The sequence below is a fragment of the Pundamilia nyererei genome, unplaced genomic scaffold, assembly GCF_000239375.1.
Source record: "Pundamilia nyererei isolate P.nyererei 1_Seehausen unplaced genomic scaffold, PunNye1.0 scaffold00041, whole genome shotgun sequence".
NCBI classification, from domain to species: Eukaryota; Metazoa; Chordata; class Actinopteri; order Cichliformes; family Cichlidae; genus Pundamilia; species Pundamilia nyererei.
In genome coordinates this window covers 3,424,127-3,448,612 of record NW_005187442.1, presented here as the reverse complement: position 1 = coordinate 3,448,612, position 24,486 = coordinate 3,424,127, and the positions used below count along the sequence as shown (strand labels likewise).

General features: G+C 39.0%; 1 protein-coding gene across 3 annotated transcripts in view; it reads right to left on the bottom strand.

Moving 5' to 3' along the window:
- dlgap2b (discs, large (Drosophila) homolog-associated protein 2b) overlaps window positions 1–22,903 on the bottom strand; it is a 43,979-nt gene extending 21,076 nt beyond the window's left edge. Inside the window, exons 1-5 of one of the 3 annotated variants that reach the window (XM_013910349.1) lie at window positions 21,767–22,903; window positions 14,351–14,568; window positions 12,181–12,334; window positions 9,849–10,068; window positions 1,886–1,930 (exon numbers count right to left, since the gene is read on the bottom strand). In XM_013910349.1, coding sequence (XP_013765803.1) covers window positions 1,886–1,930; window positions 9,849–10,068; window positions 12,181–12,334; window positions 14,351–14,568; window positions 21,767–22,837 — 1,708 coding nt within the window. In that variant the 5' untranslated portion in view covers window positions 22,838–22,903. Of the gene's footprint in view, window positions 1–1,885; window positions 1,931–3,849; window positions 6,793–9,848; window positions 10,069–12,180; window positions 12,335–14,350; window positions 14,569–21,766 lie in introns of those variants that run through there. The other 2 variants (XM_005731161.1, XM_005731159.1) reach the window with 2 other exon arrangements.
- Window positions 22,904–24,486: the final 1,583 nt, after the last annotated feature.

Genomic DNA, 24,486 nt, shown 5'->3' with positions numbered 1-24,486 from the left:
GTGTAATAACCCCCCCCCCCCCCGGCTGTTAAAACCAAAGTAAAGTTACTTGTACACTGTAAGCTCAAAGGTGTTGTCAAAAACAAAGACCAACATGATAAGAATTAGAAAAGGGTTTCCTGAGATTAGGTTAGTATATTTTGAGTGTGCAAAGACAACATGCTGGACTAATGTTGGGAATTCAATAGCACTCCATCTAAAACGTAAGTAGGCCTATCCTGGACGCTGTACTATGAAGCAAGATAAACATACCCAGGGTATGTTAGCTGGCTTCACTTACCCTAACATCAGTAAAAAGGTCAATAAGTTGACCCAGGGTTTATCAGTCTAGCTACAATTGTATATATGACCAGTGATAAACATGGCTAGGTAAACTGGCAGCAGAACAACAGACTTTTCAAAAGAAGATAACACTATTATTGGGAAAATATGAAGAGGTTAAATACACAAATAGATCTAAAGTAACAAAGTTATTGCAGACAAATGACCAGTATGAGAGTCTAATTGGCTATATCAATATAGGTTATCTATCTGAACCCAATAAGGAAAGTCTGCAAATATGCATTTTTTCAGCTGCAGTCCTGATGAGGTTCAACTATAGGAGTAAAGGCTTGACATTATGCAATTCAAGCATAGGCTTAGACTATATACAGTATTAATTCTGTTATAATAAATCCATGAGTCCAAAAATGCACCCTGTTATCGGATTGCATATTAATGCTTATAGAACAAAAGTTTTAAAAAAAGAAAATAATTTGACCCAAACCGGAAAAAGCAAGGAATAAAGTTCCTTGGTTATTGGTTAGTGGTGACTTCATAGCTTTTAATCTGTAATCTTAAACAGAACCTGCTCCAGAGCATCTAAGGTCTGCAGAATTAGTTACCATGGGGATATACCCCTAACTTTATAATAGCAGAAACCCAGGGTTAACTCAGAAGCTACCTGGATAAGTCCAAATCCTGCTTTATAGTACAGGCCTGTGGTTTATCAAAAGATTTGTTTCACAGAAACTGAGAAGTAACTATAGGATATGACTGTTAGTGGGCTAACATGTTCTAGGTTTGCTACAGTATATCTAGTCATCTCACTACGAACAGAGAGTTTAAGATTACTCATAAGTTAATTTATCTACTGAGAGCCCCCGATTACAAGTTTAACATGATTTGTAGCCTGCTTGAAAAAAAATCCACTTTCTGGTATATTTAAAAATAAACATATCAGTGTCCAAAATACCCAAATCTTCTACCACGATGTGAGACGGTAGAATGCTATAAAATACCATTTACACCACCCCATTTAAAATGAAAACAGTGTCTATCTTTCTCTTAAAACTAATCCTAAAGCAACTGCTAAAAACAAGTGACTTTACTACACATTAACAAAGGTATATTAAGCATTGATTTGTGGTGGTTTGTAGAAGAAAGCTGTTATGCTGGTCAGAATCTGCCTTAAACACAGTGTGTGCTGATTTTACTCCCCTCGGTTTTCATAAAGAAAAATATATACAATGGTTAAAGCAAGAGGGTGAATCACTGCTAAAACTAATGAATTTAAACAGAACTATAATATTAAAAGAAATGAACAAAAAATTAATTATGGTCTTTGTTAAAAGGCTTCATGCACATCTCAGTTAAATTAGGAGGCAGTTGTGCAGAAAAGATTTTAAAAGTATATTGTTCAAAATTGCCAGTGGCTAACACTAGGCCAACATGTGGGTATTTTTTGTTATATGACAAACTTTGAAAACAATGAAATGTATTATACATACTTATACATGATGACATATTTAACTTATGATATCTCATTTTTATCAAGTGAAAATGTTAATGACAGACAAAATGTATGAAAAACATACAAAAAAGATAGAATAAAGCGGTTCCCTACCAGACCTACCGTACTCTCTACGCCCCCCAGCTAAGCTACGGAGGCCTAAAATGGGGGAAACGACAAAAAAGGAAAACAAACAAACAAACAAAAACAAAAAAGGTGATAGCTTAGTAGAAAAGCAAGACATATTGAGAGGGTCAAAGTAAAAGACACTGTGCCAGGCTTGTGTTGTGTATTTGCAGTGTGTTGAAGAGTATATAGATTTTGGACACAAAAAAAATGCTATCAGTGCATCTTCAGTCGCATCTTTGAACGCCACTGTAAAGCTATGATCCCTATTTTTCCATTTTGAATTATCATAAACATCATAAACATTTCAATCCATTGTTTTATATCAATTTATGAAAAATACATAAGGCCAATAAAAGTTTGAAATAAATAATCACAAGAAACACCACAATAAGCAAAAATAAAAGAGGAAAAAACGTATCACACAGTTTTCATTCATTTAACAAAATAAGCATAAGCTAACAAGTGCAGGCTAAACTATCATTTAAAAAGAATGCTTTCTTTTTTTTTCTTTTTTAATTTGACAAAATCATATTCACTTAACAATGCAGTCTGAGATCCCTGAAAATTAGCTTGTTTTCTCCAAGACACCATAAATAAATGCAGGAAGAGAACACAGGGATAGAAAAAGATTTATATTGAAGCAGTGTTACAGGTTCAGGTGAGATCAGATTCCATCCAAAAACCCCTGTCCCATTAACTGGACTTCACAGAGTTGGCACAGTTGTTGCATCATATCTCTGGATGACAAGGAAATGTAAACAAAAACTAATGGCAAAACTGACTACATATTGAAACATATTAGATACTGTAGACAGAATTTCTTACAAATAGTTATATATTTCATTACAGAAAATATGGTTGCATGATAAAAAATAATTGCAAATACCCTTTGTCTATTTCATCTTCGGTCTGTTTTTTTTTATATGTATATCCTTCACATATATGATTTGAAAATATTATTTAGATCTGTATTTTTGCTACATTTCAACTTGCTTCAAGGGAAGGGTAATATCTTTGAGCAAAGTAATAAAATGAAAATGAATGACTGGATTAAACATATATTTAAAAAAAATTGGTGCATTCCCTGGCATCAATCAGTCATGAGTTTGCAGTTTAGTTGTATATAGATCGAGAAGAATGTTAAGCATTTGTACAGCATTTCCAAATATATTATTGGAGGCCTATTTTCTAATTTGGCTGTATTTGGTAAAATTGTTATATGATTATTCAGTTTTTTGTATGCAGTGTCACAAAACATGTAGATGCTACTACATAGCTGGAATCTCATCCCCTCCCCCCCAAAAATCGTAGATTCTTAGGTACATACAGGCTAAATTAGTAGAAATGTGGATGAAACAACTTTTTTGCAGCCAACACTTAAGGAAACCTTAGCGTTGCCCATGGCTCATGCAGAAATAAGAACGTTTTTTTTCCAAAGAGTCACCAATATTTTCTGAAAATGTGATTCCATTTCCGAAATTGATGACCGGCATGAAGGCTCAACATAAACGTTCATATCTAAAACTGTTAAAATGTAGCTACATACAACAAGAAACAAAGGACTTGCATAGAATGAATGAACGCAGATTGGAGACGTCACGATTGGCCAGTCTTCAGCACCTTTTAAATTAGTTTACATTCCCCAAACAATGGGAAACAATGTAAGAGAATGCCACTGCAGTCCCCTCTTAAGCATTCAAAAAGCAGAATTATGAACACAAACCTATCCAAATGTTTTTCATTTTTGCACATATATATATATATATATATATACTTCATACTAAAATGATTATAGGCTAAATGTTGTCACAGTCATAAGCCTTTCACTGTAATCTTTTATGATTTTATGATTTAATTATGCTAACCCAACCTGTAATGGTCTGTAATGAAAATTTCAACGTCTTATGTTTAGGTTAAAGCTAAATTAAATAAGTTACAATGTTTTAAAATGTATAATCAGTATTGCAAATAGTAGACAATCATAGCAATACACTTGAGCTTATCTGTATATGTCCAAATAAAACCACAACTTTGGACTTGTTGTCAAACATCCCCATCTACAGATTGAAATTTAGTCAGGTGTTTGAGCTCAGGTTTAACAGCTTGCTGAAACAGGTGTTTCAAATGCCGCTTTATTCTGTGAATATTGTTTTTTTGGGTCGTGCAAAACAGGAAGAAGAACCACTCTCTTTATAAATTGAGAGATGATGCCTCTTCTTTATTTAAAGTCCTTGCTGAAGGTTCACATTTCAGTCGGGGTTTGATACATATAGGCTTCCGGTGGTCCTGTGCTGCAGTCCAAAGATAAGTCCTGTCAAACTTGTTTGCTGTTGGACTCTTTTTCCACACCTTTCAGTATTAACTTTGGTATGCCTTGCAGGTATAATGTGACAATGGAGGGGATGAGGGCAATATCAGTGGCTAATGAGCAACTATTATTTTATAAGTAAGAGGCAGAATGAGCAGTTAGCCAAATAGAGCAGATGATTCTGGGCTCCCACCCATTAGGGCTTGACAGGAGCCCAGCTAAGCCATCACTAGTGAGGCGGTGTTAGTACATTCAGTGGCACTATACTGCACCTCTGGGGACATATCGAAGAGGTAGAGGCCCTCAGTGGCTCTGATTGTCTACTTACAGGGACCAGTGTTTCTCTGTTATAGTGATGAATAGCCTCAGCATTTTATCACTGGAGAAATATGATAGGATTTAGATCAAATACATGTTTTTTTAGAGCTAAAATAAAATAAATGTGACTAGTTAAGACATTTTTCATAACAGTTGAAGAACATTCACTTAAAACAACAGGTGAAACACTGTTATGAACTTCTGACTTCATCATGATGTGCAAAAAACAGTGGGGTGATGAACAGGATGAAACAAATAAAGATGGACATTGAAGACTGGTAAACGTGTGTTTGGTTTAGAAACCCAGTTACTACTTTAACCCCTCTCAGCGCTTTCAGAACACAGTATGTTTGTAACTGCAAACAGTACAAGTATTGAATATAAGTTTCTCTATTTACAAAATGATACATTTATATACATATACAGAGTTTCAACATAAATGCAGTTTGTGCAGGAATGAGTTGAAGCCAGTACATTCAAACTTGATAATTTCTGTGAATTCCCCTTTACTGTTTTACGCTTTGCTGGCTGTTTGACTTCATAGTCAATCAGAATAATTTATCGTAAACAATTCTGGTCAGGGACTAGGTCCTCAGAGCTTTGAGACAGTGCAATCCATACAGTGTTCCAGAGAATAGGACTTTTAAACAATTTATGAGGGTTATGACAGATTGTTTTCACCACTACCTGCTGTTTCCTAAACTACTGTTTGATCTTTATGCTGCGTGGTTCATCAGTTCACCACTGAAAATATGCTCATATGTTGGAAATTAAAAAGAAAAATGCCCATTTCAACTGGAACTGGCTACAAAATGGAAGAAGGCAATGGCAAAGGAATGCTTTGATCACGATAACTGAAACATAAATTATATATCAATATATCCTTAAATAATGTATTCATCTTTAATGCATTCATTAAAAAACTAGGGTTTATAAAGTTATTCACAGTATTTTTTCAGGTGCTTAAGAGAATGTTTCTACATGAAGAGAAACTGGAATGAACATGAGCTATTCAAATTCATGTGCAGAAACAGACTGAGATATGCGTCACCTCACATTGGCTGATAGTTGAGTTATATAGTTAAATATACCTCAAATTTCCAATCATGATTACTTAAATTGGCTTTTTTGAGTATTTAAGACAGCGGAGGGAAGATGATGCTGCACTCGTTGGCACTTGAGGATCTGAATATCAGTCACATTCTCCCTCAGATTATGATGTCACCTCATTCTGGTGTGAAACAAAATAATTACTTTGTTCGATGGCTAAGCAAGACACTTGTTAAAAGATTGCTTGAACAATAGTGAAACCTGTTCAAGAGATGACAGACTCTGTGTCTGCATAGCGTAAAGGGACATCTAATAACAGCATGGTTCTGCTCCCCTTTTCTGAATTTTCAGGTTTTCAGCCCGTTTTCCTTATTTCATTTTCCAATTACATGTATGTATGGCTAAAATGACATAGACAGGTATGACATGGGCCCACTGGTGTACTTCCTGCTCCACAGTTCTAGACTGGCGCTTCTGTGACCACCTGTGTGGCCAGTTGTGTCTGGCTGCTTATGAGCCTTTTGCTTTTTGTTGATCTCCCATGGGAAATCCTCTATTGGAAGTGGGCTGGCGGGGCTGCCTGACCCCTCTGGCGTGCTTTCAGGAGTTCCCTCTATAATCTCAATTCGAGGTGGGTCCATCAAATCCATGATACTGAAGGGTGCTGGCTCGGGTTGGCACATCACTGACTTGTCCTCTGTGTTTTGTCGTACAGACCAGCTTGAGCCTGCTTGAATTCCTATGGAAACTCTGTCATCTGTTTGTGTGGTGCTGTCGTTGCAGGGCTCCCGGCACAAAGTCCACATGTTGTAGCACTGAGTAAAGTTGAAGAAGTTGCTGTTGAAAGTTTTTAATTCCCCACAGACATCTCTGCGCAGCTCTGCTAGTTCATAGCGCATTGCAGAGATTTCATCCTTCCACTGCATGTTGAAGGCAGCGACCATGTTAGCAGACTCCTTAAAGGCCTGAATGGCCTGAGGAACCGGTTGCTCAGAGGTGGCTATTGGTGAGGCGGTAGGGACCCTGTATGAAGGTGGAGGTGCCGGTGGGATCGAGATGGCTGTTACCGTGGAGCTAGTACTGTGCTGGCTGCGTGCAGCAGCAGTTTCTCTCTCTAGCCTCTCGAGCTCCGCATAGGCAGAAGAGCTAGCACCATCATCATCCTCGATCATGTCATCATTTAGTAAGGATGTTCCATCCAATACATCATATCCCTCTGGAAGAAAAATGTGAATATGCAAACAGAAGGACATTCAGGGTGAAAAGAACAGCTGGAGTGGGATTTGACTGGGATTCTGATCTACAGTATAACACATATCTATGGAAAACATACAGTATGTGAGTGGAAAGTTCCAAAGATGTACAAGCTCTGATCTATTGATTTCCCATTTGGTTTGACAGGTTTAACGTTAAGTAACGCGTCTGCACCCACCACAAGCATTAGAAATGTGCACGGCTAAGATGTAGGTGAATATCGGTCAGCCAAAACCTGCTTAAAAATGCACCTTTACTGAAATATGCTTTTCAGTTCTCTTACTCCACAAAGGCAACGATTATGACCTAACTCACATACTGCAGGCTTTTCACAATGTTTTTACACTGCCTTCTCAGTCATCTCAAGGCTTCTTTCCATCTTTTCACTGCACAGCACAACAAAGAGTGGAATTAAACATGAAATACATCAATCATTATCAAATCATAGATTCATTTTTTTTCTGAGAACCCTTTCTCAAACCATGTCAAATGTTTCTGACTTACTTAAAATTTGTGCAATTTTGTGCAAAAGAAAAGATGCAAAGGGAGTAGAAGAATCACAAGAAGCAGATATGAACCCTATTGAACATATCAGGTCCAAGGTGGCTGATTTAGACCATGTGAAATATTCAAACCCGGTGAGGGCTGCACCAGGGAGAGGCTGCAATCCCACAGTCCAAGACAGTTGACAAAATCACTGCCAAGAGTTAGACTCTGCCACAAGTGGCCTTTTGAAAAGAAGCCAGATTTTCATGAAAGAAAAGAAAAAAAGTTCACACATGTACAACAGGTAGATGCTGCGCTCACAAATGATTGGAGACAGTGGCAATGCGATAACATTCACTGCTATTTTATGCTGAAGCATGAAAACATTCTGAAGAGTCTGGGCAGAACATACCGCATACATTTACACTTACAATGTGGTCTAAGAACACTTAAAATAGAGACGTGGTAAACAACTCACAAAAGCCAGCATCACATTCATCACTGTAATCAATATTCAGCATTACCAGTGCTCTAAAAATAAATCAACATGTCTGAGGTTTTATGAGTTGTTTGACACCATGTTTGCTACTTGGGATAACATAAGGCGATATTTCTACCAACTACATATAAACTTTATCTGCTATTTTTACTGAGAAGGCAGTGCAAAAACACACATATACATAGATATATGTATGCGTGTCAACATTAAAATACCTGCAACAATCATCACTGATGCCTCCAGTTGTTCTTTCCCCTTGGTTATCCTTCAAGAGGTGGATGGTCAAATGGAGAGGGGTTTGCTGTTCGTCTGCCCTACGGAGCACCATGGGGTCCCTTCCCCACTCAATGGCCCACTAGCCTCAGGGTTTGGGTCATAAGTTGCTTACAGTTTAATAATAATAGTAATAATCTAGTACTGAAGACTAACATAAAAACAGGATTCCATGAATAAGCGATTCTCTCTTATTTTATTTTATTTTATGGCCACTATTCACGCATAATTATAGTGCATCCCAAAAACAAGTAATATTTACAGTACGGGTTGTATGGGAGGTGGCAGTACTGTATATTTTATCAGCATCCAGGGAGTCCTTTCTCTGAACTGCTACAGTCTTATATTGCATGTTGTAATCGATGCATTATGCTAATCTTGGTAATACAATTTCAGAACATAATGTACAGTCAACTGCTTGTTTTCGCCCATGTTGAGCTGACAGATTTGGAGCAGAGTTAAATGAATAGCGTTAAGCAAATAAGACGGTGGGATTGGAGAACACTCCTTTGTCCTCAGTACTTCTGTCACATCGTAGAAATCGTAGATGGAAACCCAATTGAGAATGAAAGGATAAAAAACAAAAACAAAAGTCCAGATTCAACAAGAAAACAAAGGCAACAAAATGAATAAAACTGCAAATGTCTCCAATATTAAATTGACAGAAAAGTGTACAAAAACAGTAAAAATCCAGGTAATCCATAATATTAAAAAAATGCATGTAATTAGAGAAAAAAAATGTTTCAATAGGGTTCATAGCTTTACTCTTGCAGGCAAACACCAAATACACTCAGTGAGGGAGTTACCGGAAAGACTGTGCTTGCACAAAGAACCTGAAATGCTAAATAAAGGGACATATTGTTTGAACTGTGTCACAAAAAACCTTGAAATTATTGCATTTTTACATTGACATATCATTCATTGGGACACTTGTTAGCATTAACTCAAGTTTCATGCAACACAGTACAACAATACTGTTAGTAAAGTTTTTTTCTTTCAAACTCTAACATGTGTAGTGTAGTTTCTTTGTGCAACCAGCATGTAGGTGTGCATATGTACTAGCTGCTAAAGCTTGTTGACTTACCTTAAATTGTTTGTTTTGTTTGTTTGTTTTTTTTTACATTTTTTTATTTTATGTAGCCAATTGCAATGTCCGTTACAAAGTTTGTGCTAATGGGGAGTACAGGTGAATGCTTTGTCCAGTGTGTCCTCTCAAACAAGTATATCAGTGACCTACTGCTCCCCTGCCCCCTGGCCCATTTTGTTTTTCACCCCTCCCTAAGTAACTCACACGCTTTTCATAATACATAAATAACACCACACTTTAACATGCTTTGGTTCGGGCCTGTTCCTTTTAGGCATGCCATGTAATGCGGCTGTGCTGTGTTATTATACTGTGTACTATGGCCATGTGTTGCCATCTTAATGTTTAAAATGTAGCTCTCCCACCCCTATCCTAGATTAAAGCTCGGCAACACCACAACTGACCAATCAGAAGCTTGGCTAATGATGCATGACTCATGCAACGTAACACACAAGCAGGTCCATCTAAACAACTGGGAGTATGCAGTGGCAAAAAAACAAACACACGTACACCATAGCTTCCAAAGAAAATAACTGGAATCATTCAGCCCGGCATCTCTGAAGCTCAAGGGTTCCCCACTGTACATATTTAGGTATGTCAAGTTTGTGCGCATGTATAGGATATATGAAGATATGTAATCTAAGCCCTCTCTTATTCAGGGGGGGGATTGTTTTACCTGTTGTGGATCTGAGAGTTGAAGTGACAGTGGAGGATGTCATTGAAGGCAAGCAGTCGTCATCTTGGGAATAACCAGCCTGAATTGCACGGAGGTAACTGTGGCTTCGAGTGCGGAACGAACCAGGCAGGTCCAAGGCCTCCATGGCCTGGGATTCTACTTCACTAAAAACGGACTCGCAAACTGACTCAAACTGGCCATTGATCTCAGTCTCACTCACCTGAGAGACAAAAACAGGAATAGCAGTCCTTAATTTTTCCTCTTCCTTTCTCTTTCTCACTTTGATTCTTCCCCTTTGCACAGCAAATATGAAGGAGTGTTAGCATAAGGAAACGCCGCTGTCAGTTTCGACCTTAAACTGAATAAATGTCAGATCAAATGGGGGAAAAAAAATTCAGATGACAACAAAAAAACAATAAGAAAAATAGCCAGTTTGAGTTATAAAGCAATAAATTGATCACAAAAGACGTTCTATACAGTATACTGAATGCTAACAGATGGAAGATATCTCATAAGTCGTGGAAGAGCTTAGAAGTACAATAAACTGCTCTGTGTAACAAGATTCATTTGTTAATGTGAAAATCATGTACTCATCAAAGGGAAATGTTATTTTACAGCTAAGTGCTGAACGTGTCTCTGTAGTGTAGTAGTTAAAGCATTTGCCTAACCACCAATAGATCCCTAGTTCAATCCTACGAGGAGACACAAATCCCTTTGGGGCTGCGTCAGGAAGGACATCTGGCACGAAAACTCTGCCAAATCAAACATGTGGAGTTTACCTGTTGTGGAAACTCCTTGTGAACGAGGGAAGAGATAAAAATAGCTTCTTCTTTTAGTGACACAAATTGTGTTGGCTGCATACTTTTGTTTATTTTTGAATTATTTAACACTTTTTGTAAATGTTGATGTACTATTGAGATAATATTGCCTTTTCATTATTACTTTAGCCTTTACTATTTAAAAACGGGAATGATTTGCTATTAATTAGACCTTTTCCAGTAATGGAAAACTAGGTGTTAGCACGTAAGGGTGTAAACTGATTTTTCAACCTGTGTTTTAGCCAAAATCTCTCCTCATTGTTACTCCATGTACGTATTGAAGGTCCAATGGTGGATGTGTCTCAGATCTTGCAGCAGTAACCACATCTTAAGCCACCATGGAGGTCCAAACGGACTTAATTCATCCAAATGTATAGATTCATAGGAGAAGAAGGTATTTGAATTTGAATTTATTTGAATGATGATGTTGGTTCAAAACGTGTATTTATTTCGTCTCCATGCCTACACTAGTACTGTAGTACATTGCTCGAGGGTGACAAAAAAGCCCTGTCAACCAAAACAAACGAGTTGGCATGCTAAAACAACACTAGGCTCATTAACTGTGTATCAGTAGCCTGTTCCAGATATCAAGATGCAAACTTGCTGATGTGACACTGATGTCCTAATTTAATAATTATGTGTAATTTCACATTTTTTTTATGAGCAGATAACACTTCAGAAACAAACTGTAAACCATGTTGGACTGTGCCTGGAATTGATTTAGACATAAGCTTTCAGATAAATCATCTGTACCCAAACAGTAAAAGCAATAAGTTATTCCAATTTCGTTTGACTGATATAGCCAAGGCTTTGTCTACAACAGGGATGTCAAACTCGCTTTACATTGTGGGCCACACAAAGCCCACTTTGAACTTAATTGGGCCAGACCAGTGAAATGCCCCTTTCTGTCAGTTTAAAGAGATTTAACAACACATTTAATCCCTGAGGTATCTTAATATTAGATAAAGAAGTCTAATTCAACAGCATGTGTCTTTTTGTACATAATAAAGAAATTGTGCTGTAGTTAATGAAAGAAATCACAGGAAAAATTCTAGTAGTTAATTTCCCAGACTTCCCTGTAAATATAAAACAGACGTTTCTTGTTAACTCACTATAGACCCATTAGTCTACAGTAAATAGTAGATAGCGAATGTAATTTTATTTTTTTATCTACAACTTATTGACTTTAGTGTGGTATTAATGACCAAGTGGGAGGTCTTAATTGTAGTAGTAACACTTATGAAAGTACAGTGAAAAGTCCATAATTCAAGCCCTCCTTCATATTTTCCAAAGACATCTAGTAGGCCGGATTGGAGTCTTTGCCCAGCTGATTCTGGCTCCTGGGCCTTATGTTTGACACCCCTGCTCTGCAATCTAATAATCAGGGGACCTCCCTTGGGTGCTTAGTGCCTCTGTGCTGTCCTCAGCACAGTGCTACTATATACAAACTGATATAAGCTCTCAGTGATGTGTCCAGGTGTTGCCTCTGTGTAATGCATGTGTTTGAGACTCACCTGGCTGACGCAGCTAGCCTGACTGAGGGTGCTGACGGCGCGCATGTAGCTCTGGTTGCGAGAGCGGAAGGGCGGGGGATGAAAGGTGGCGGGGTCCAGCGTGACACTAGGGTGGGGCTGTATATCTCTTGTGGTTTGCAAGTGGTAGCCCTGGCTGAACAAGGACAGGGGGCAGGGACAGACACGATTTCACAGTTCAAAAGCCACAAAGGTAACATCTGGAACACACTGTAGTTTATAAATCCGCTGGTTAGCATCTGTTGGCACGGCCTTGTTTGTGATTAAATGAAAATGAACTTCTACCCTCTCACTTCTACATGATACCCCCTCACCCCTCTCATTTTTAAATATCCTCTAGTTCCATGATAAAACACTAGTTCATTCATCCCAAAATCATAGAAAGCATGCATAGCTAGGCTGTGGCTCTTATTAGGGAAACAGTGACAGCATGGAGTTACAGTAAGAGATTATTACATTCTCCACCAGAGGATAAACAAAACATAAGAGCTGTTTTGTTTGTGGACAAAAGCAAAAGTGATCAGTTCCCCACTGAGATGATGGTAACAAAATTAGCACTCAGTGGCAGTAGAGATGACGGATTCATGACTGCTCCCTAGCTTCAAGAATTTGGCTGCGTTTGAAAGTCACAGTGCCTGAAAACAAACAGTCACAGAGAACAATAAATTGGGGGGAAAAGCTGTGTTTTAGCTTAGGTAGAGCAATGACATCACGAATACGCCAATTAAAAAACACTCTGTATGTTGTTCTGGTTTAGCATGAAAAAGATACACATGGTCACCATTTACCAGCGAGAGATCATTAGGAAATCATTAAATGGAGGTGGTAAGATCCTGAGAAGTGAAATCTATCTGTTCTAAAACAGCCAACTGATGTACACTGTGCTTTAAAAAGTAACATCACACAAATCATCTGGATAATTAATCTCAATTTGTCCAGTGCAGAACCTTTTGCAACATGTTATTTGTATGTTAACCCTGATTAGAATAATTATCAACAAAATACTATTTACCACATTTATATTAATGAGTAGATCACATTAGAGTGAAAGTGAATGGTAAAACTGTCAATAATTAAGGTTTGTTGTAATTGTGAAGGCAACACAGTAGTGCAGGAGGGTCTTGGGTTTGGCTCCACAGGTCGACTGGGGCCTTTCTATGTGGAGATTGCATGCTCTCCCTTTGTCAAAGTCTGTCTAGGATCAAAACACAGACATATATACTCCACACTTGGCTGGGTTACAGAACAAACCCGTCACTTCCCCCAAGGCTTTTCATCAAGCAGTGTTAACTTTAACGTATGCCCTTCCATGTGTCACCTCTCCTGCATTTGAACCGGCTCTCTTTCTTTCTTCTTTTGACAGAATTGTCAGCAATAGCGTGATGCGGCGATGCAGTGTTTGTGTATGGTATATCAGAAATTTATATCAAACTCAAAACCAGTTGGTGCCACAGCAATCACCAGAGCACAGCTGCAGCTGACCCATGAAACAGTTGTAGAAATACAATGCTTGGCAGGCAATGCCTAAGACCAAAAAAGAGCCAACCACACCAACCATACAAGCCAACAAAGGTACTATTGTTTTCCAAAGGAACTTCACTTGAAATCACCTGACTGTTCAATTTAGTCATATCTCTCAGGGACAGCTTAACAAAAAGCAGCATTAACAAACAGCAATTTTACTTTGACAGCATGTAGGCAGAGCAGTGAGACTGTTTATTTATATAGACGACTCTGAATGTTCTTGCTTTGAGCACCAACTAAACACAGCATGCAGCAACATTTTGTTAGCAGCAAGTGTTGCATCAAAACTCCCAACTTTCCACTTGTATTGAAGTATGAAAAAAAACCAACTTGTGTCCTCAGCGTTGACTCCAATAAATTCTAGCCAAGCAACAATTAACACTGAAATCCAAGCAGCTCAACTGGTTGACCCTGAAGCAACACCAGAGATACTGCTATTGATGAGCGTTGGTTTTGTCATGTAAATATTTGAAACTTGTGAAATAAAAGGGAAATGAATCACAGTGCATCATCTTACCTTTTTTTGAGTAAGACCTTAGTGAACCCATGATAAAAACTGGAATATTTAAATGAATACACAGCATTGCCGTGGGCACACTAAGTCAATACGTTAGGCAACCAGGCCTACCTGTGGGAGTCTAAATGGGGTCTCTGCATGGCTGATTTGAGGACAAGAGCATCTGACCGAATGGTCTTTTGTGGAGAGGTCTTAGGGCTGGTGTCAGAGTCCCCACTTTCATCATCCACCTCTCCCATTGCTTTAACATAGCTACTGCTTCGCATCCGCCGACATGGGATCTCGTCATCCTTCTCACCTGGGTATCCACTCCACTCATCTTGGGGCACCTGTGGAAGATGGCACACCTACATTTAATACAATACAGACATTTATAACAATTAGGTCGAAGTAGTCCAGGATATTACTTGTTATTCCTGCAAGTCTGTGATAAAACGATGATGAGTACTATAGCAATATTTAGCCATGTACAAAATATACAGCTTTGACAGGGTTGTGTAAATGAAAGATATTCGCAAATACAGCTTGAAAATTACCCATATAAGTGTGAAAAGTGTATCAGCTATGTGTTTTTTAACCTAAATGGAAAAATCAAGTAAAGGAATTGTGTATCACAGTGATGCCAAGGATGTTATCATTGAAAATATAAAGTTGTGAGACCGTAACATAAAGCAAATTTTTTAATAATTCTAAAGATTTATCCAAGTGGTTTCACAGCAGTGTACAAACGTTGGTCTCCACCTGTACCTAATTTTGGGCTGATTAAGAAATAATAACTGGTTACTTTGTTACGTGGACTTGTTCAACTGCTTGTTAACATAAATATACAATCAGCCAACTCAGTGCAGTTCGGTGTATTTAGGCATGAAGAGATGGTCAAAATGTCCTATTGGAGTTCAAACTGAGCTTCAGGAAGAAAGGTGATTTAAGTGACATTGAACATGGTCATATATTGGGATTTTCCCACATAAACATATATATAGAGATATGAGAAATAGTCATGATTTAACAAGAAGGGCAATTACTTTTACACAAAGGACCAACTTTTTTCCCTTAATCAATTAAATCATAAAAACTGCATTTTGTATTTACTCTGGTTATCTTTGTCTAATATTAAAATGTGTTTGTTTGATCTGAAACACATAAGTGTGACAAATAAAACTAGGAAATCAGGAAGAGGGCAAACGCTTGTTCACACTGCTTTTTTTCCATTCATAAATGTTTAGGTAGCCCAAACCTCCCCAGCCCATCACTAAATTACGGAGTGAAATTCATTATCACATTTCTTAGAAGTAAAGTAAAATGGCACTTTACATCCGCACGGTCAACATTCAGTTGAATGGACAGGGTTCAGCATCCTTTTTAGCAAATCACTCATAATGCAAATCAAAATGTGGCCATATTTAAAGGATTTTTGGGAAGCAAATGAACACATTTGGCAAGGAATCAGTATGTATTTTTATGCACGCACAGAAAAGGCAGCCAATCATACCCCTGAGGCTTGGGCTGTAACTTTTAAGTCAGCATACTGTCATCACTGTAGTATTACTAATACAAAAACATACATGCTCTTCAATTAGCTTTGACTGTCAGCCAAATAAACACAAAATAAGCTTTTGGCATACTGCAGCTCAGAATTAGTTGTAAGGCAAATGTGATTAAAAACGACAAAAATAATGAACACTCATGTACAGTCATGTGAAAAAGAAAGGCTCACAGTATTCTATGCAGTCCTGTGAAAAACAAACTACACCCCATGAACCAGTAGCTTGTGGCACCACCGTTAGCAGCAGTAATCGGTGAAGTAATTGTATTCTGTATGACTTTATCAGTCTCTCACATCGTTGTGAAGGAATTTTGGCCGACGCATCTTTACAGTTTTGCTTCAGTGCAAGCAAATGCTTATGTACAGCTCTCTTAATGTCCCGCCACTGCATTTCAATCAGACTGAGGTCTGGATTTTAACCAGAATATTGCAACACCTTGTTTCTTTTCTTTTTCCATCATTATGCCGTAGATTTGCTGGTGCACTTGGGAACATGGGGACATCCACCCCTAGGAATATTATGCCATTGTGTTAACACACACCTGAATGCTCCAGACCAGCAGAACTTCTGCTTTAACAAAGGTGGTCCCACTTGCTGATGATCAGTTAATTAAGTGCATTCGATTAGCTTGGCTGCTACTTACCGTACACCCCTGATTTCTATGGAAGCAGAAAGGCTGTACTCTTTCATGTGACTGTATGTATTAGATGCTCATAGCCATAACATTATATATATGTAGCATAAATTGGTTTCAGTGTTTCAATTATAAGTACAATAAACAGGGACTTTGCTTAACACAGCAGCATCAAGATTAGCATAGTGAGTAAGTGATTCTGTTCTAATTACTCTACACTGTGCTGTGCAGTGCTGCAGATGTCTACACATAATAATTGCACTGATTTAGTGATTTTGATAGAACAGAAATTATAGAGTATATCAAGTTCAACTCTTCAAAAATGATTACCTGTTATTGTTGGGTTGAATACACAGTGTATGTTTGAGCTTACAGTATCAGATTGATACTATTAAAAACAAGGTTCATGGGTTCTTCAATTGCACCCTGGTTTAATTCTTATGAAGATGGACAGCTACAGTGGCCATGTGTCACCAGTGTTGGTCAAGTTACTTGAAAAAAGTACTCAGTAACTAATTACTGATTACTTCCCCCAAAAAGTCATCCCGTTACTTTACTGATTACTTATTTTCAAAAGTAATTAATTACTTAGTTACTTAGTTACTTTTTAAAAACACGATTTACAACCTGAAGAGGTGATAAAGCGATAGATCTTTCAGCCCAATTCTACTTTTTCTGCATAATCCATCATACAAAATGTAATCAAATGGAAAAGTCTCTTTTTAAAACTTGTTTTATTAGTTTTAATCTTTTAACTTTATGCATCAAGCAAAAATTTAATTATATGCAACATTCACTGACTGGAAGAAATTTGTTTAACATTTAAACCTATTTTCTGCACATTCCAGCACATAATTTTTTTTTTTTGTGTTTACACTCACTCTTTCAAATAGATGCAAGTAAAACACAGCAGAAAATAAATAAAATCAAAGACTAGCGGTCCTTTTGCTCTATTTTCACCTGTAAAGCAGGAGTTGGGTAGGCGGAGGTTTACCCTGGTGCAGGTGTGCCGCAGCGGTCAGTGGAAGGATACGGCAATTTCTCTGTGAATTTCCCATTACGTGGTAGCACTCGGAGCTTGCTTGGAAGTTTAGGGTTTTTTTTCGCTGTAAAAAGATGTTTACTTCCCACACACAATGCTAATGGACGCTAATGTTTTTGTCACTTTTTATGGAATCAAACTCAAAATAAGGTCAGTACTTCCACGCTTTAAACGCTGCACGCTCTGCACGCTCATACTCTCTCCCGTACTCGATATATGATCCATTGTTGATCTGCACACAGCTGTTGTCACGACCGTCGCACTCGCGTACGTCACTGTCATGAGACATTCTCGCAAAAAAAATCACGGTTTTAGTAACGCAGTAACGCAGCGTTCCTACGGGAAAGTAACGGTAATCTAATTACCGTTTTTGCAATAGTAATCCCTTACTTTACTCGTTACTTGAAAAAAGTAATCGGATTACAGTAACACATTACCATCTCTGTGTGTCACACACTGATTCTGCTAACAGCGTATTGATCAGGCATGTAGCAAGTACAGCAGTGTTAGTGTGTGGTGCAGCTAGCAGTAGTCCCAGTGGACAGGCCAGTCTTAGCTCCTGGAACAACAAGCCCAGGCGCAGGACTGTTCTTCATGCTCTGCCAGTTACTCACTTTAGCCAGTCATACAGCGTGGCTGTTTCTCTGCCACAAGTGCTGAACTGCTCTCACAGAAAAGAAAGTGGCTCACACCCCTTTTTTTCTCCTGGAGGTGGAATAATGCTTTCTCTATCACTTCCATTCTCGCTGTCTGTTCTTGCTGCCCATCTCTTCATCTCTTCCCCTCATAATCTTTTTCTTTAGCACCCAATATCCTCTCTTACTCGACAGCTCTTGTGCTCAGTGGCGACAGGTGAGGGACTCAACAGCATAAGGCACTTATATAAAGCTTTTTTCTTCTGTATGGAAGGTGGCACATAGTAAAAAGTAGGAGGATTTACAGATGATTAAAGCAGGACCAACTGGGCTTCATCATCCTTAGTGTAAAGTATTCTGCTCAGATGTATTCCTCAACTGTTTTTGTAGTCAACATAAAGCACGTTCTGAATCTTTTAAACCATATGCTACGATTTGAAGCCAAAACACAATGAATTTCTTTTGCGCAGCATGTCTCACTGCCTCAGCACTAAACTCCACAACAGCACGTAGGAAAACGAGAGATGATTGTTCGGTTACCTAATATTGTGATATAAGATAACATTTTGTGCATTATCATCTAAAAAAATGAAGGCAGTAGGTACGTTGCAAACCTGCGTAACCTCATAAGTTAACATGGGAAAAAAAAGACCCATCAGCAAAAAGTGTAACACAGGCTAATACATTTTCCATTCCCACATGCATAGAATAAAATGCCTGGAAACTAAATTAATCAGCCTTAAAGACAGCAATAAAGTAAAAGATTCATTTTCCTCCTAATGCACAACCATTGATCGTCTGGGGCTGCTGTTAACAAGGCAGTCATCACTCATGGAAGCAGTGCGCTACCTCATTAGCATTACCTTATTTCTGTGTTCATTTGATGCCATACCTGAAAGAACTTGTTCAGCTGTGCCTCTGAGGCAGCTAGACAGATGAGCTGCTTTACACCATCATTAGTTACTACTACACTGTGGGCACTTTGTACAAAAATAACCCTGGGATAAAACATCTTCTCAATGCAGAAAGTAATTCCATAACGCCATGTACCAGATGTGAAACTGCATCTAGTGAAAAACAACACTGACCTGTTGGATGTGGTAGAACAATTTCTAGCTCGTAAATGTGCGGGTCCTGTAATTTTGTGCCTGAGTAAGCCAGTTATTTTTTGGCTTTTGAAATGGTGAGAGTGGACGCAGTCTATTTGAAGGTTTTTAAATGCAAAGGTAGCAGGATAACTATGATTTTAAAAAATATGGTGGGAAGGAGCCCTTCTTGTACTGAGACCATTTCTGATGAGGCTATGGTTAGTAGTAGATTGAAGGACCGGGTCCATCGCTCAGGTCCTGTGTCAGGTCTTTGCTGAATTTCTTCTTATTTCTTAAGGACATGCCCTTCAGATACTATTCTGTTGCCTTCTACTTCTTGTTTCGTTACACTTTTCCAGTTTCATTAGGTTTTTAAGGGCAGATTAAACATCATCGGAAATCGGGTGTCCATTTTATGTCTCAGCGATTCATAGGTCAGTGTTAAGTGGTCAGTTACAAGGACAGGACTGAAAATGAGTGAAAAAACCACCAACGTCCAAAGAAAACTTTCCAAAGACCTTAAGAAAACCTGGAGAACTATTGCTCGAGATTGCTTTTAAAAATTACAAGAAGTGTAAAGAAACTAGAGGTGAATCAAGACTTTTGCACAGCACTGTATGCATTTTTCTTAATGGCTTAAAATGATATGTAGATTCAACCTCTAATATTCTTTGACATATGCTTCACCCTACCCTTGTTGGCTTAGATGGTCAGACTGAAGACGTGACACTTGCTAAAACAAGATTATGTCAGCTTCCCTAAGGCAGGCCTGTCCTCCTCCTCACAAGTGAACATTGACCTAAAGGACCCAGACATCAAAGAGATAAAATCAGATGGGCACCAAGAGCGTTCACCACAATGCCTTTACAGATCTCCGCTCATTGATTCCACTGAATAAGGCTCTCATTATGGACACGCTCAGTGCTGAATGTGCCCATGTGGCAGCTGCAGGGTCTCTGCCTGCTGACATATAAGCTTGTTAAATGCCAGTGAGAGAGCCCCTCTATTGACAGAGACTACCCATTACACACAAATAACTGCAGTTTGCGTATCTGTGTGTAACTGTGCATTTCACACAGCATCAAAATGAATGAAGGGGATGCATATGGTACTCGGTAGAACTATTTATGGGTTTATATGAGTGCCGCTTCAAATTTGATGTCATGAGTAAAAAAACATGGGTAATTGTTGATTATAGTGCAAGCACATATTTCAGTTTGCAACTTTCTCATAATGGCTGTCATTGAAAGTGGCTTAAAGGAGTTGTCTATTTTCAAGATTGAGTGATATACAAGCACAACTGTAATATGGAAGCATAGCTTTAATAATGGCCAATCACTTCAGCTGTTCTCTTTCATATTACAGTCAAGCATTTCATAACATGATTGATCAAAGTCCAGGCCAGCTTTTCCCAAGATGTGCATACAACAAGCATCGTAATGCTAATGACGACCCATTGGAAATCTGTTTGGCATTTCAGAAACAACTGTTACCCATGTCACTGTTTTTATCATTATTTCCAATTCTTAAGTCACCTTCATTAAAAGCTACTTAAAGCAGGACTTTGAGCTTAATATTCTAATGCTGTAGCCTGTGAGTCACTGTGGATGAGAGCATTAGCTAAGTGCTTAGTATTAAAAATTAAAAGAAACTCAAAGATCGCTGAAACACTGAATACTTGACTTTTGACCGTTTTAGAAGAAGTCACTATCTGTAGCTTAACTGCTTTACTTTAGTCTCGTGACTCGTGACAGTGTTACAGGCAAGCATGGGGCATAAAATCTGTGAATAAAGTAATGTCTCTTTCCAATCTGGTGAACCAGCTCCTACAGCAACTCAAGCCACACTATATGCTGTTTTTGCAGACACCACAGCCTTTGTGTTTCCTACACTGGAGTTCAGCTCAGTGGTTCTTCTCAGTGCTTTCCACCATGACATTGATTCAGTCAGGCGAGCTCTATATCTTAATAGACAATAGCTCCCTGAGGTGAGCACACAAAAGGGAATCCTGGTTAAATATATTGACTTCTCACACTTGTGGACACTGTAATTGCCCTCTGGAGGATGACAGAAAGAAAGGCAGACTCCAAATACCCTGCTGTCTAGATTCCTAATCGATCAATGCATTTTATCGAGAAGGGCAGTGTCGGAGATGAGTGGATATTGATCTTAGTTATTGTTTGTTGTATTATCTGATAGTTGGCGTTTCAAATATCTCCACATTTAATGGCCTTTCAGTCTATATTCAGACATTTTTTGTGGGCCTTTTCCAAAGAGTTGAGTATTAAACATTTAGAAGAACACAAAACTGTTATTGCTTCAAACTAAATTAAACAACTTCTGTGATTTCATTAATTCTGAAAGCAAAGGATGACTTATACGTGGACATAAACTAGCAGCTGATCAATGCCAGTCAGAATTGTTTGCATGGTATGGAATGAAATCAGTGTTTGTGTACCAGCCATAGCATATACACCGATGCACACAAAAACATGTATTTCAGTAGCTCAGTACAATACGCCACTAATCAAATTTGTCTGTACTTTAAGGACATATATTTCCAAAAAAAGGTACTACTAACCTGCAGGTAATGACATGTCCGCGATGACTTGAGGTCCGTGTACATCATGGGTTTCTCTAAATTAAGCGATGACTTCCTGTAGGCCTCTTTGGCCTGGCTGACTGTTAGAGTCGACCAGGAGCTCCTCTTCATGAACTTGCCCTCGGGTCCCATGGCCATACTCTCACACGCTGAGCACTTGACGTCATTGTTACTCTTTGAGGTCTTGAGTGACAGGTCTCCAAAGTGGTGGCTGTGCATGGAATCTGGGTGGTAGTGGCCGACATGTTCCCCATGGTGCCGTGACATGACACTGGGTGTACGATAGGTGCTGTCACTATCCAGGTTGTCATCTGAGCTCCACCAGCCACCAGAGCGGTGCTTACGTTCTTTGCTCTTGCTCCTCTTGCTACCGTGTTTTGTGGAGTGGTGGCCATGATGGTGATAACCCCCTCCTACAATGTCACCTTTTGTGCCATTCATCTTGGACGATCCCTCCAGGGAGTGGGACTTGGTGAAGAGCTTTTGGACTGAATGAACAAGGTGTCGAATGCGGCCGGGACTCTCACTGCGTTGCTCGGTGGTGGTGGAGGTGCGCTGGTATTGTAGAGTGTGGAAGCCGTCACGGTGCAGTGGCAGTTGTTTCTCAAACTGGTCCAGGAGATTAGCAGGAAGGCGGTTGCTCTTGGTGCCAGCATGGTGGGAAGAGGCAGCTGCTGCAGCTGCTGCAGCCGCAACAGCTGGGGATGTGGCGGAGGCTGTGATGGCAGCACAGTCGTCCCGTGTGGCTGAGTCATAATACTGAGAGCTGTAGTGCATTCTGGGGAAGGTGCTACTGGAGATGTGGTCAGATGCAGCAGCTGGGGGCATCATGACAGGGGACATCATCATGCAGTCGGAGTGGATGGAGCTGCGTGGTGAGTAGCGGTGGTGGAAGTCCATAGGGCAGCTCTCTGTGGGGCTGAGCAGGTAGGATGGGTGGCGGGAGTCAGCGCCATGGTGAGTGTGGATGTCATGGACGTGGGGATCATAGTCCAAGCCGTGGGGTAGAGGAATCTGATGTTGGGAGCGGCTGCCCGATAAGCCCTTCATGTTCCTGGATGGAGGGAGGCGTCTGCCTTCATTGAACTTTCGAGACAGAGACCAAGATGAAGTCTTCTGGTCTGTTTCAGAGAAGGAGAAAAAGAAGAGAAAGATTCTGTCAGATTGAGAGAGCATAGTGACACCTGACAGACGAATACTCTCACGGGGTGCTTCACAACCATCCTGCAATTCTAATTTACATCTAGACCAGTCCGTACCAAAACACTTCTAATTAAGTAAATACTCCTACAAAGGCCAGACCATGTTACACAATAGGTTTTTACACTTTTACACTGATTGACACTTTCAGTAATGTGACACTAACCTAAGTTAACCTCAGTAATGACTGCTTTTAATATAGTAGAAAAGCTAATGAAATATTTTTGTTCTACATGAAAAGTTGCACTTGTGTGTCAAATTTCATCGCATCTGAAAAGAACAGATGACAAAATACCCTGGAGGTTTTGAAGCTTAAAAATAGGAAATGTACTTGTGATGTATAATTCATCATAAATGACTGATTATCTCCTGCATATATGTTGAAATACACTCCTTTTTGCAACTGATTTTATTCTTCATCGTAAAGGTAGATGTCAGTAAAGGAGTTTCACTTTTTAGAATATATAAAGAGAACAAGCATTTATTTCAGAGACATTGTTATCAGTTGGACCTGAAGACTCAATAATACACGGTTTATGGATAGATAACCATAAATTACAGTAGAGATTTTCTGCACTAACCAGATGTTTCCTTCTATATAACTATACTCTACAGAATCAAGGCTCCAGTTGTTTTCTCAAAATGTTTTTTACAAAAATTGTGAAGAAATCTAAAGCAAATGTAATCCCTTACTAGATATTATTGTCAAGTTGTCAAGTTAAAAACCTAGCTTGCTTCATTTAATCCAATATAATACTTGTCTGTAAAAGAAGACTATGTTCCTAAACTCATCCCATATCCTTCCTGCAACTGCTTGGGCTGATTCGAACTCCTCTAAAATCTGTGATAAAAGCATTATTTCTCAAGCCCCGTGGTGGAGAACATTATTAGCTGTACACCTAATTATTTTGGAAGAGACGTGCACATCTTTGGGCGGTGATCACAAAGAGGGGCAAATTTTTCTTTACTTCAGAGAGATTTTTAAATGAGAAAATTTGGTAGCTTCTGTGTGTGAGGTTAAAAAGTTCAGCATAACTTCCAAAATCCCTTTGCTCTGTCAGTCCCAAGAACATGCTTCATGATGAAAGCTGTTCCAGCTCCCACGAGTTTTCCTCTATTGCGTTTATGTTGTACAATGCTGAAACAATATGTGCATATTCACCAATAGTTTATAACATTCAATGTTTGCTATGTTCAACACATAAAAATTAGGGGAAGGATTAAAGGTAAGATAAAAGTAGTCTATTCATTTCACTCACAATGATATTATTATGGCATGATAAAGGTTTGGTGGCAATGGTGCACTGGTTAGCACTTAATTGGTGATTCTTGGTCGAAAACATGAATGATTCTCTGTCTCTCTCTGTTAGCTGCATGCTAGGCAGATGACCTGCCAAAGGTGAACCCCACCTCTTACCCAGCATCAGCTCAGATAGGCTCCAGCCTGCCGGCACAAATGACACTGAATTGGATAAGCGATTAGAAAAATGGATGAGTGA